The sequence below is a fragment of the Lolium rigidum genome, chromosome 4 (assembly GCF_022539505.1).
Source record: "Lolium rigidum isolate FL_2022 chromosome 4, APGP_CSIRO_Lrig_0.1, whole genome shotgun sequence".
Classification (NCBI taxonomy): domain Eukaryota; kingdom Viridiplantae; phylum Streptophyta; class Magnoliopsida; order Poales; family Poaceae; genus Lolium; species Lolium rigidum.
The window spans coordinates 154,316,144-154,329,683 of NC_061511.1; the positions used below are offsets into that span (position 1 = coordinate 154,316,144).

General features: G+C 41.5%; 1 protein-coding gene across 2 annotated transcripts; it reads right to left on the minus strand.

Annotated features, from left to right (window-relative positions):
- Nucleotides 1-2,925: 2,925 nt before the first annotated feature.
- LOC124646981 (ankyrin-3-like) lies at nt 2,926-12,716 on the minus strand. Of its 2 annotated transcripts, XM_047187000.1 has the most exons (13): nt 12,580-12,716; nt 12,301-12,489; nt 11,737-11,868; nt 8,171-8,236; nt 7,892-8,080; nt 7,328-7,459; nt 6,521-6,660; nt 6,060-6,143; nt 5,409-5,534; nt 4,291-4,395; nt 3,739-3,909; nt 3,577-3,656; nt 2,926-3,173 (listed from the first exon to the last, which is right to left on the minus strand). In XM_047187000.1, the coding sequence occupies exons 1-13, from the start codon at nt 12,677-12,679 to the stop codon at nt 3,104-3,106; spliced, it is 1,584 nt and encodes a 527-aa protein (XP_047042956.1). In that variant the 5' UTR covers nt 12,680-12,716; the 3' UTR covers nt 2,926-3,103. The 2 variants fall into 2 exon arrangements, with proteins under 2 accessions (XP_047042956.1, XP_047042957.1); XM_047187001.1 differs by lacking the exons at nt 7,892-8,080; nt 8,171-8,236.
- Nucleotides 12,717-13,540: the final 824 nt, after the last annotated feature.

Below are 13,540 nucleotides of genomic sequence, written 5' to 3' on the forward strand. Positions count from 1 at the left end.
CGCGTCGGCGGAGGAAATGGGGGACAACTGTCTGTCAACCCTTGCCATACAACCCCTTCTATTTGGGAGGGATTTCCTCTACTAAATCTTGTTGTTCGTTTAAAATCGCCGATTGATTGTGTATGGAGAATTTGGTTCCCGTAACCATGGTTCTTTCTATCGAAAATTTGAATTAGAGAACATGCCTTTTAGTACAAAGAGTTCGCCATATAAGTACTATATTAACCATGAACAACTTCTTTTTTTCTCAGAATTTTTGGTCTTCTTTTGAATTACTGTGGCGTGTGCATTTTATTCCTGCCATTTCTTCGGTGGTCTGTGTCCTGTGTCATATATCAGAGCTCCAAGTTCATTTGATTCTGAATTTCAAAAAAAAAGTTTGTTTAATTCTGACACGTGAGCAGTTACTTTTTCATCTTCCATGTTGCTTCGATGTTGGAATTTTTTGGTTTCTTTGTCCTTGTAGTTGTAGCCGTGAGTCCCCTAGGACACTGTGCCGGTATACTGATCCTTCCTTTTTTCCTTGTGCATTGGTCATAGTTGTCGGGCGATGGCTTTTGGCTGTCATTGTGCACACGTATTCAATCTTCTCATCTTCTCTCTGCACCACATCGCTGCCCACTCTCCACTCCACCTCCAATTCACCCAAACCGTGAACGCGTGCACCGGTGAGCAGCGCAAGCGCCGCCATGGAGCACTCTGGCACCGTCCTTGCACTCCGTAGGGACGGCCTCCTAGTTTCTCCATGGTCCACCTCTGTTCCCTCTCTCCCTCACTCACTTCCGATCTCTCACATGCAGCAGCGAACATGGCGAGGAGGGGTGTCTGTCAAGGGAGAGAACCGATGAACTCATGCGGCGATGCCGACACAGCACAAGACGGCGTTGGTCCCTCTAGGCAGGGACCATGACCGACGTGGAGGAGGCCGTGCTTGGCGAGCGCCGGTGGGAAGACCTTCGCGGCCGGGTCGCGCGACCAAACTCTCGGCCAGAACAGAGCAGGCAAGGCAGGGAGCACGCAAGTCCGGACGGAGTCGAGCTAGATAGCGGGCCGATGCGCTTGGTGGAGCAAGTGGAGGCACACACGTGGTCACGCGAGCATGGTGGCAGGCTAGCGCTAGGGTTGCACGATCTTCAGAAGCGGCATCGCCTGCAAGCCACCCTGCTGCCACCCGGACACAACAAGGACACCTATAGCGCCATCAGCACGGCTATCCTTGAGGCGCTATCCATCGCACGCATAAGAGGCGTCTTACCATTTACCATCCTGTTGTACTAGTGAGAAATATTACTATTTCAGATCCTACAGCCAAATAATGCTAACGAAATGATAAAGGTAAAAAATAATTGACTGAATGGCCACGAACAGGCATCTTGCAATCAAGTAGAGTTCGCGAGATATCATATCTCTTAGCTCTTGCTTGTTGCTGAAAACATGTCTTTCAGCTCAATGTGTGTCTCGTAAGGACCCCAAGTTTCAAACCTCCTTTAAAGGTCGGGTAGCTGCAAATAAGGGCATGAGCAATGGTGGCATACACAACTAGCTGCTCCATGTAAAAAAGTTATTAGACACAACATGGTCAATTTTATCTCTCCAATGGAAGCTATAACTTTAGTCAGAAAAAAGAGAGAAGGGACCCCACAAATATGACACTATGTATCTCTTTCTCTCACAAAAAGCATGCTTTTTAGGCTTAAGATCCCACTTCTTAAAGAGGAGGCTGCCTCCTCAGCCGAACGTACTTTGGACCACCCGAACCTAGTTAAAGGTGTGAGGCAGTAGCTCTAGGGCAGTGCATTGGGCATGCCCTAAGGCACACTGTACTAAAATGTAGTCATCATGACGTGTCTCAAAAACGTTGCGAGCCATATCCGTGGCTTCTGTCACCCGGTGGGTCACCAAGGGTTGCATCCAAGACACTCTTTCTTAGCACCTTTTTGTACAGTTCTAACATTGTGGTACCAATCTACAAAGTTAGTTCCAGATTCATGCAGTTTCTCTTTTTTTCTAAGATCAGAGCTAACGGGAAGGTGTTGTTGTGGGCCATTGATCTACAAATATTGGTAAAATTCACTTAGACAAGTTTCATAATTAATTGGTTATATTGAATTAAACAAATTTTAATCATTTAGTAACTCCCACTGAAATCAATATCTCTCTTGATTGATACTTAGTGATTCAAGATCCGCACATAACTCACTCGAGATTGATGTGACACCACATGCCGAGGAATGGTGACATTGATAGCAGAGGTGCGGTCAGGCTGCCAGCTCCTCGAGGTCGAACACCTCAATGGCGGCACGTAGGTCAGCGTCCTCCTAGTCATTGACAACACTGGGCGGAGGCGGTGGTGCGGCGGCTCCCACGGTTGGCTCGTTGATGGCGAGGGCACCTACTCGCCAGACCGGCATGCCAACGGCGCTCCTGGCCTACGATGGCGCGGTGGCGCGCCCGACGCAAAGAAGGTGTGGAGGCGCATGTCGTACTCCGCCGTGAACCACATGTCCTAGTTGCGGGACCCCTTAGCGTAAGCCGGGTCATTGAGGAGGTTCGTGGCAGATGCGTGCAGACGGAATGCATCGCTGCGTCAGAGATGGCCTTAGGCACTCCGCACTCCTAAGTTTTGTATACATATATACCCCCACGTGGGTCAGATCAATACAACAAAATTATAGGTTTTCATCTAATTTCACAACATCCATCCTAAGTTGTTCTACCACTTCCACATTCGCATTGTCCCTGTAGATTTATGTTATATCCCTGGACGCGGCTGCCCGATCTTGATCAAAGATCGAAGTTTAACCCCTAAGGAAGCGCTTTATGCGGATCGGTTCTTAGATTTATATATTAGATCTAATTTCGAGATTCTAGTTCTATAGATCAAATCATCTAGTTACCCACAAAATTCCTGTGTGGCAAAGCGAGTTGATAATAGGGTTCCATAATGTATTACTGCATAAATTGTCACACGAAGAAACACGAGTACTTATAAAACCATATGTGGTTCAATTCTTAAAGGGTAATATTCAGATCGATAAATCAAGTCCTGAACTGCCCACAACTTCTAGGAATCAGAACTCCTTTTCGTTGCATATCCAAGGAGTCATTCAGGCTTGGGCCTCCAGACAACTTCAGGGACTCTGATGCTTTCCTGCAGGGCCTCCGAAGCTTTCCTGCATGTTCCAGAGAGAAATATCAGTGATTCGAACTTGCATAATGGAGAGTCGCATGTAGTTCTTTAGGCACTGGGGTCAGGACTGCATATCAGCATATGTTCCTAAGATAATGCCATGCATTGCCATCAATAATAGTAAAATGCGTTTGATTTTAAAAATCCTAACAAACTGGAGACATAATTGAACTCAAATAATATGGATCGTCAAAAGTTGTGCTGATAAGGTCATGAGCTTACCCATCTCGGCTACAGCACAAGGGAATGTTCAACATATAACTAATTAAGCTGTGATGTACTGAATCATGGAAGTTTTATCCGGTTATAGAGACCAATGCTAGGTTGACCTGAAAGCACTACTTAAGCACACAATGCTTATGTGTAACCATAGGAAGATTGGATACCTTTGGGCATCCTCCATCTCAGCGTTCTCTGGGTCCATCTCGAGTCCATCAGAAAATCGTTCATATGCCCTCTTGTAGTCCTGATGATGCAAGACGGAGTGAGTGGTCAAAACATATTTGCAAGGCAAAAAGAAAAGCATCGAACACCATCTTTTATTTAACCTTTAGTAACATTAGAGCTGAGCCTTGCCGGTAGCAAGCCTTTGGCCAGTCAGGCCTCCTTTTCCTGCACTCATCAGCATCAGACAAAGCTTTCCCTCCATCACCCATGAGAAGCCAACAAGCACTCCTGTTGGAGAACGCGATTGCGTCATCAGGATCAAGCGCTATCATCTACACCCAACAAGAAAATTAACAGTGGTCAGGCAAACCAGCTGAAGGAACACAATATATTAGCATTTGGACCCTATTGTAACAAAACAACGATTTGGTTACTAGATTAATAAGGTCCACTCAAGTCATGTACACCAAACGATATGGTGCTTCTCGTGTTAACTTTACCCATGACTCATATTTTAAATAGAAGCCATGTAGCTGCATGCAGAACTTCCTTTCACATTCAGCAAAAGTACAAACCTAGGTCAGAAACTAGGCCACCCATGACTCCTACGGAAAATTTAGAACTTGCAAGCCATTATAAGATACGTATTGAACAACGAAATATTGGAAAGGAGAAACCCGGTGAGAAGATATATGGAGCTTTAGTATACATACCAAAGTGTAGTATCGTTCTGCAGATTCAAAATCCTTATTCTTGAAAGCGTAATTCGCTATTGCCTTAAACCCTCCATCTCTTGTTTCCCGCTTAACAACAGGCTCCTGTGAATATCAAATGAGAAGTGTGCATGGAGAAGTCATAAAATATATAAAATCTGTACAAATTACCAAGAACAGTGCTGTTAAGATCTGGAGAAACATGTTTTTTCTCATTTTCTATGTGAGCACAAGCATAATGTTTCTGGTACTTCAAATTATCTACTAGCATCCATGCTGATTATTGTAAAAAAACTAAATTTTCATCTAAAATTCTCGCACATTCTAAATGCCATACTAAGGTAACAATCAACATCAGCATAGCATATCCTACATAAAAACATCAAAAAAAAATCCAGGTTTACTCCTACATTTCACCTCTCCCATAATATCCCTAACAACTAGCTAGGGGTGCGAGCGGGGCAGGACGTGGATAATTTTTTTGCATTAGTCATGATTTAAATCAGCTCTAACATAGCCCCATTTACTCTATTAGTTTTGCAGGAACCTTTGCGGACGCGGCTTGCAACCCTACTAACAACCATCTATAACTACCTCTTGTGCACAATTGGATAAATAGATTTGTGTAACAATCATCTGTAACCAACAATTTTTTAAGAAGAGCTAACCATGCAGTATCACCAACTTGTTAGCTTTTTGAATATTTCAGGAATCAACAAGTTTATATCAGGTTGAGTGTTGGATAGAAACCTAAGTTGTATTGCGAACAGATTATATATATGGCTGGATTGGTCTGTCCTCATCTGCATTCTACTACGTGTAAACAAGAGATGCAGAGGTTCAAGTAGTTAGCATTCAAAATAAAAATTGATTATACACCTTGCTGGCTCACAGTGACGTTTTAAAAAAATACATCTGTATTGCTAGTAGCACCTAAGAAAATAGATTATATATATAGCCAGATTGGACTGTCCTCATCTACATTCTACTATGTGTACACAAGAGATGCAGCGGTTCAAGTAGTTAGCGTTCAAAATAAAAATTGATCATGCACCTTGCTGGCTCACAATGACGTTTAGAAAAATACATGCGTGTACAGCTAGAGAAATAATTCTTACACCAGGAATGATACGCTTGGTATTAAAATCGTCCAGTATGCATTTGACAAAGTCACTTGAAACAACGTTTTCAGCGTGGAGATGTTCAGCAGCATATGTTAAAGCTTCCTTCCGATCAGCACCAGCCTACACAGAAATTAAGCAGTTAATTTCACAATCTCTCCATTATCATACAATAATAACTACCTTGAAACCACTGACCTGCTGTACATTAACAGTCTTAAATTATTAACTTTGACCATTATTTCTAGCATAACAAAATATATCAATATTATGAAATTGATTTTGAAAACAAACATATTCTATTAAGTTGTTTGTCAAGAACATAGCTGGTGGAAGATTTAAAAGTTTTACCAAGACTATGTCCAAAATGTCATGTTTTTGAAAACTGGAGAAAGTGTTTGTCATGGAACATTATCATCATGCTAGTGGCAACAAAATTGATGGTCACAATCTTGTGGAAAGATTTTTATGTGCCAAAGGCAAAGTGGGCCACAAATTCTAGTATGAAATAATTGTTTGCATTGCTCAAAAGCTTAGCACCATCAAATAAAAAAAAATACTTACCATATTAAGCATAGAATTTTAAGCCATAACAAAGGGAGTCACCAAAATTCAACAAGTCAACAAAGCTAAGATAAAGGCCTATACCTTGTACAAGAGAAGTATACATTTCCTTGAGCCAGCATCAATAGCAGCAATCATAGGTGTCTTACCATTTACCATCTTGTTGACCTAGTGAGAGACAATAAATACAATTAAATAATGGTAACTAAGGATAGAAGTAAGAATTTGTTTATTTGATGGTAAGTATAGTATGTAGAAACATATTTCGGTGACTAGTTTTCAGTAAACAATAAACAACTCTCATGACATCAATGAGATTGTCAACAGACAGCTGCAGATTTTTTTTTAAAAAAAAAATCCATTTTAGAAAAACTTCTAAATTTCCAGAATTTTCTTTTCCAGAAATGTTCAAATACTTCTTAGAAATGAGTGAAATTGAAGTTAAACAAATGTGTATTTATTTCTTCTATTTTTCTTAGCAAGACATGTCATGAAGTGGTATGTACTTTTTTACGAGAAATTAATGGTAAGCACTTAAAACTTACATCAGCATTATGGTCCAATAAAATCTTCATAGCACCATCATGATCTTTTGTAGCAGCAACATGAAGTGGTGTCCCACAATGAGCTTCAAGGTCAACGTATGCTCCTTTGGCAAGCAACAGTTTTACCATTTTACAATCTCCTGGAAAAAAGGCATGAACATATTTCCCAAACATGTGTTATAAAAAATGCAACAAGGAATACTTTGGATACGAAGGAACAAAGCCGATCTTTTCAGTGGCTAGAAAATTATTCAAATTTCATATGTATGTATTTTGCGGTACCTAATTTCCATCTAACAAAATAACTGCTATATGCGCAAATATCCCACATTCAGTTGCTGCATTCCAACTTGATTAGATAAATGACTTGAAAAACAATAGGTGATAAGTGAAAATATGCAAGGTGGCACATAATGGAGTTATAGGTTTGTAGCCACTTCTTATTCCGAAATGGAGACACAGTGCCTCAGCCTCTACATCAATTGATGCATGCTGATTTTTATTACTACTTTATTGTAGCCACACTTTAATTAGTAAGTGGGACAAAGCCATCGAAACACAACAAACTCACATACGTACTGCCATATTTGTGGTCATTTTAATTACAATTGAGTAGATAATTACTATCCACTTTGAAGATAATTTATTATCACAATAAAAATTTACTATATGACAAAATGGAAATAGACCGTAGTTAGAAGATAACACCACCAACAAACTAGAACTTACAAACTCAAAAGACAACTGAATTAAGAAGTGTTGCAATTTGGCTATGCGTGTCAGAGATGTTTGTTCATAGAGATAGACCTGATACAGTTGCTTGATGTAGAGGTGAAATCCCGTCATGACATGATTTGTTTGGATTGGCACCATGATCAAGAAGATACGTGGCACAGCAGACATTCTTAGAGAGGGTCGTCAAAAACAAAGGTGTCCTACCTGTCAATTCACGCAGTAGTGAATCTTAAAAATGTTTTAAGTTCAGCATAGAAATACGATATTCCTACATGTAAGTATCATATTTCCTCTCCACAATATACATTTAATCCCAGAAACTCATGAACTGTACTATGTTTCTTCAGACTGAGAGCTTACAAACAGGAACACATCCGTCAGAATATGCAAAATGGACCCGTGGAGTTTATATAAGTATTATATGAAAAAAGTAGAATAGCAGAGTGCAGTAGTTTTTTTTTCAAACGGGAGTGTCTTCTACTTTAAAGAAATTAACATCCCCAACAAATGATGGATCTCTTAGAACATGCTAAGTAGAAAACCAAAACAATCCCGAAATATAGAACTTCAAAATTTTGAGATATCGGAAGAGAGAATTCTCCAGGCCTCTGCACCCTAGTTATAGTTAATACTGACCATGCTCATCAGCGACATTCGCATCGACTCCTAGGTCCTCGACCAGGTAGCTGCAGAACTGCAGCCTCCCTCTGATGGCGGCGATGTGAAGCGCACAGAGGCCTTTCATCAACCCTTCATCTTCCACTCTCAGGGCTTCGACTGCCTCCCTGAGGCGACCCCTGCCCATGTCCAGCAGCATCACCAGAACTGCAACATATTGCTCATAAGAAATTAGCACTCGATCAGGAAAACCGCATCGGAAAGAAAATTGGAGACAACGGAGAGAGCACAGCATACCCTTGAAGCGGGGGAGGTTGCCTTCATGAACCGCCTCGAAGATTTCGTTCAGCATTGGGCCACCGAGCGTGGCAGGGACGAACAGGCGGAGGAGGCGCCATGGCGTCGGTGGAGCCGTACAGTTATGGAGATGGAAGGGTTTTGGGGTGAGTGGGGAGAGGAGGAGACGGGGTGCGGGTGTGGTATTTGAAGCACTAGCTGTCAGGCCCCTCACACTACGGGAACCAGTCAAGGTGCCGACGGCCGCCGGCCGTCGGCACAGCTTGCGTTGCCTTCGGCACAGGCTTGTGCCGACGGCAGCCGTCGGCACCTTGCCGTCGGCACAATAACGCCTCGGCACAAGCAAAGTTGCCGTCGGCACAGGCTGGTCGTCGGCACAGCATCCTGTGCCGACGGCAAAGCCGTCGGCATAGAAATAACGCCGTTTGGTAATTCTGGCTCAAATTTTTTTAAAAAAAAATTCAAAAAATTCGAAAAAAAAATCAAATTTTTTTATCCCAATTTTTTTAATCTCTCACATGCACCATTTTAACTCTAACTACACTTAATATTATGTCAAATTTCACTCATGGTCAAACTTCCCGGTGAGTCACCCATCCTCACACTACTCCACCCCTAGCACGCTTAACTTCTCGGTTCCATTTAGACTAGATTCCATGAAAGAAACGACACCTTGTTGACAATAATACCATATCAATACTATTAACCCTTATTACTTGATGTTGCACATCATTATTTTTTGAATTCCAAACAATTACCTACATAAACTACAAGAATAAGTATATTAATCTTGAATTCAAATGGACAATAAAATGATTTTTTTTCTTTTTTTATTTAATATGGAATAATTAATATCTTTAAATCTGTAAATCAAAATTTGACAAATAATATGTCTAAATCTATTAGAAAAATGAGAGGAATCCAAATATGACATCTATATCATATTTTGAATCTAAAAATAATTTTTCCAAAAATTCATGAGCATTAGATCATGTACCAGTAGTTCAAATCTGGCCGGCCTCCTACCGATTCGGCAGGAATTTGTCTTTTTCATGAGAGATGGACGGAAAAGTTCCAGATACACCGGTTGGAAAATTTTCCATCTTAGGTGGTCTACTATTTTTTAAAAATGTGTTGGTACCAATGTGAAACTTTAATTTGGTGGTTGCTTCACAAAACATCGCGTTTTCGGCACCTCAAAAATGGAAAATGGTTTTTTCGCGCGATGAAAAGGAAAATTTCCTCCTGCAACATCGTAAGACATCTCAAGATACACATGTGTGCATAATATAGGCACATTATGACAAACTATGCCGCGATTCTATCCATAACATTGGTCGTTTGACCTAAATGTCATGAAACCTCGAACATGATAGCTCATTTTGTGAACGATTTTTTGTGATGTTCGCAATTTTCCAACTTTAATATTTTTCCTTGCAACTATGACGTATAATATGACAACACGCGAAGGTTTCACATGGTTTGAATCATTTTTGAATTTTTTATGCCCGTTTCAAACTATATGCAAAATGGCGGACATGAAGATCCTTTGCCCGGGGCTGAGGCTCGCTAAACTTGCACTGGATCTCTGATGAAATAGCATGTTGTGAACCTAAAAATGATTTTTATGAAAAATCTTGAGCAATATATCATGTACTTGTAGTTCAAATCTGGTCGGCCTCCTCCGCCGATTCGGCATGAATTTGTCTTTTTCATGAGGGGTGGACGGAAAGATTCCAGATACACCGGTTGAGAAATTTTCCATCTTAGTTGGTCTAGTATTTTGGAAAAATGTGTTGGTACCTATGTGAATCTTTAATTTGGTGGTTGCTTCACAAAACACCCCGTTTTCGGCACCTCAAAAATGGAAAATGGTTTTTTCGTGCGATGAAATGGAAAACTTCCTCCTGCAATATCGTAAGACATACCAATATGCATATGTGTGCACAATATGAACACATTATCACAAACTATGCCACGATTTTATCCATAACATTGGTCATTTGACCTAAATGTCATGAAACCTCGAACATGATAGCTCATTTTGTGAAGGATTTTTTGTGATGTTCTCAATTTACCAACTTTAATATTTTTCCTTGCAACTATGACACATAATATGACACCACGCAAAGGTTTCGCTTTGTTTGGATCGTTTTCGAATTTTTTATGCCCGTTTCAAACTATATTCAAAACGGCGGGCATGAAGATCCTTTGCCCGGGGCTGAGGCTCGCCAAACTTGCACTGGATCTCTGATGAAATGGCATGTTTTGAATCTAAAAATGATTTTTACAAAAAATCTTGAGCATTATATCATGTACCTGTAGTTCAAATCTGGTCGGCCTCCTACCGATACGGCAGGAATTTGTCTTTTTCATGAGGGGTGGACGGAAAGGTTCCAGATACACCGGTTAATAAATTGTTCATCTTATGTGGTCTAGTATTTTTGAAAAATGTGTTGCTACCAATGTGAAACTTTAATTTGGTGGTTGCTTCACAAAACACCCCGTTTTCGACACCACAAAAATGGAAAATGGTTTTCCGTGCGATGAAATGGAAAACTTCCTCCTGCAAGATCGTAAGACATCCCAAGATGCACATGTGTGCACAATATGAGCACATTATCACAAACTATGCCACAATTATATCCATAACATTGGTTGTTCTGTGTGAAAGCCATAAAACATCGGATATGATAGCTCATTTTTGAGAAGGTTCTTTGAGATATTTTAAATATTGCAAGTTTGATATTTTTCCAAGATAGACCTTATTTTTCTGAAAATTTTGATATATTATTTGTATTTTTCTGAATTATAATGATTTAGTTATGATTTTTTGAAGATTAATGTGGTAAAATGGAAAATAGCTATGCCGACGGCTTTGCCGTCGGCACAGGGCTGAAAATAGGCCTAACGCTGTTAGCTCGCCGTCAGGGCGGAGAGGCTGTGCCGACGGCCAAAACTGTGCCGATGGTTGCCGTCGGCACAGACCTTCATGTGCCGACGGTATACCTGTGCCGACGGCTGACCTGCTGGCCTGGCCGGATCGAGTCCTGTGCCGACGGCCCCGATATTTTGCCGTCGGCACAAGATCTGGCCGTCGGCACCTTGACTGGTTCCCGTAGTGGCTTGAAAAACAATAGGTGATAAGTGAAAATATGCAAGGTGGCACATAATGGAGTTATAGGTTTGTAGCCACTTCTTATTCCGAAATGGAGACACAGTGCCTCAGCTTCTACATCAATTGATGCATGCTGATTTTTATTACTACTTTATTGTAGCCACACTTTAATTAGTAAGTGGGACAAAGCCATCGAAACACAACAAACTCACATACGTACTGCCATATTTGTGGTCATTTTAATTACAATTGAGTAGATAATTACTATCCACTTTGAAGATAATTTATTATCACAATAAAAATTTACTATATGACAAAATGGAAATAGACCGTAGTTAGAAGATAACACCACCAACAAACTAGAACTTACAAACTCAAAAGACAACTGAATTAAGAAGTGTTGCAATTTGGCTATGCGTGTCAGAGATGTTTGTTCATAGAGATAGACCTGATACAGTTGCTTGATGTAGAGGTGAAATCCCGTCATGACATGATTTGTTTGGATTGGCACCATGATCAAGAAGATACGTGGCACAGCAGACATTCTTAGAGAGGGTCGTCAAAAACAAAGGTGTCCTACCTGTCAATTCACGCAGTAGTGAATCTTAAAAATGTTTTAAGTTCAGCATAGAAATACGATATTCCTACATGTAAGTATCATATTTCCTCTCCACAATATACATTTAATCCCAGAAACTCATGAACTGTACTATGTTTCTTCAGACTGAGAGCTTACAAACAGGAACACATCCGTCAGAATATGCAAAATGGACCCGTGGAGTTTATATAAGTATTATATGAAAAAAGTAGAATAGCAGAGTGCAGTAGTTTTTTTTTCAAACGGGAGTGTCTTCTACTTTAAAGAAATTAACATCCCCAACAAATGATGGATCTCTTAGAACATGCTAAGTAGAAAACCAAAACAATCCCGAAATATAGAACTTCAAAATTTTGAGATATCGGAAGAGAGAATTCTCCAGGCCTCTGCACCCTAGTTATAGTTAATACTGACCATGCTCATCAGCGACATTCGCATCGACTCCTAGGTCCTCGACCAGGTAGCTGCAGAACTGCAGCCTCCCTCTGATGGCGGCGATGTGAAGCGCACAGAGGCCTTTCATCAACCCTTCATCTTCCACTCTCAGGGCTTCGACTGCCTCCCTGAGGCGACCCCTGCCCATGTCCAGCAGCATCACCAGAACTGCAACATATTGCTCATAAGAAATTAGCACTCGATCAGGAAAACCGCATCGGAAAGAAAATTGGAGACAACGGAGAGAGCACAGCATACCCTTGAAGCGGGGGAGGTTGCCTTCATGAACCGCCTCGAAGATTTCGTTCAGCATTGGGCCACCGACTGTGGCAGGACGAACAGGCGGAGGAGGCGCCATGGCGTCGGTGGAGCCGTACAGTTATGGAGATGGAAGGGTTTTGGGGTGAGTGGGGAGAGGAGGAGACGGGGTGCGGGTGTGGTATTTGAAGCACTAGCTGTCAGGCCCCTCAGCCCTCACCCACACGACCCTTTATTTTCCGAGTGATTATCTGTGCTTCACATAATTATCATATTTTAGGGAAAAGCTCCATTAATGGTTTATTTATGCGGATCTGGTGTTTCGATACTCGATCGTGCTTGGTTTTTAGTGCGGCTAGATTAAGTAGTACTAGTATAGATATCCACCGCAAGGCTTCATCAAGTTTTCATTTTTTTTTTTCGGAAAGGGGAGTAATCTTTCTTCTACATCAATACTCCGTCCATCATCTCAAAAAGAAAATATTCCCTCCTTTCACAATTACCCTACGGGGTTCTAGGTTTAGTCAAAGTCAAACTTTACAAAGTTTGATTACAAATATAGGAAAAAATATTAATTTCTAAAATACAAAATTAGTATCATTAAATTCATCTTGAAATGCATTTTTATATTAATCAAACTTTAAAACTTTAACTTGAACTAAAATCAAAACGATCTAACGGAAAGCCCCACCTGAGCTCTCGCGACCATGGGGGCGACGGGCGTGTGCGTGCTGCCGCCGCACTGATCTCCCTCTTCGTGCCTCCCCTGCCTCGGCCCCTACCAGATCGGGAGTCCCCTCTCCATCCTCTCTCTGCCCTGCCCACTGGCCTGCCCTGCCGTCGCCGGTGCAGCGGGAGCTGTGCCCCTGCTTCCCGGTGCCCAGGCCATCTCTTCGGTCGGGCTGGGCGGGGCCTCCACTTCGCCCCCATCGATCGGCCTCCTTCGCGTCCTATTGGTAGG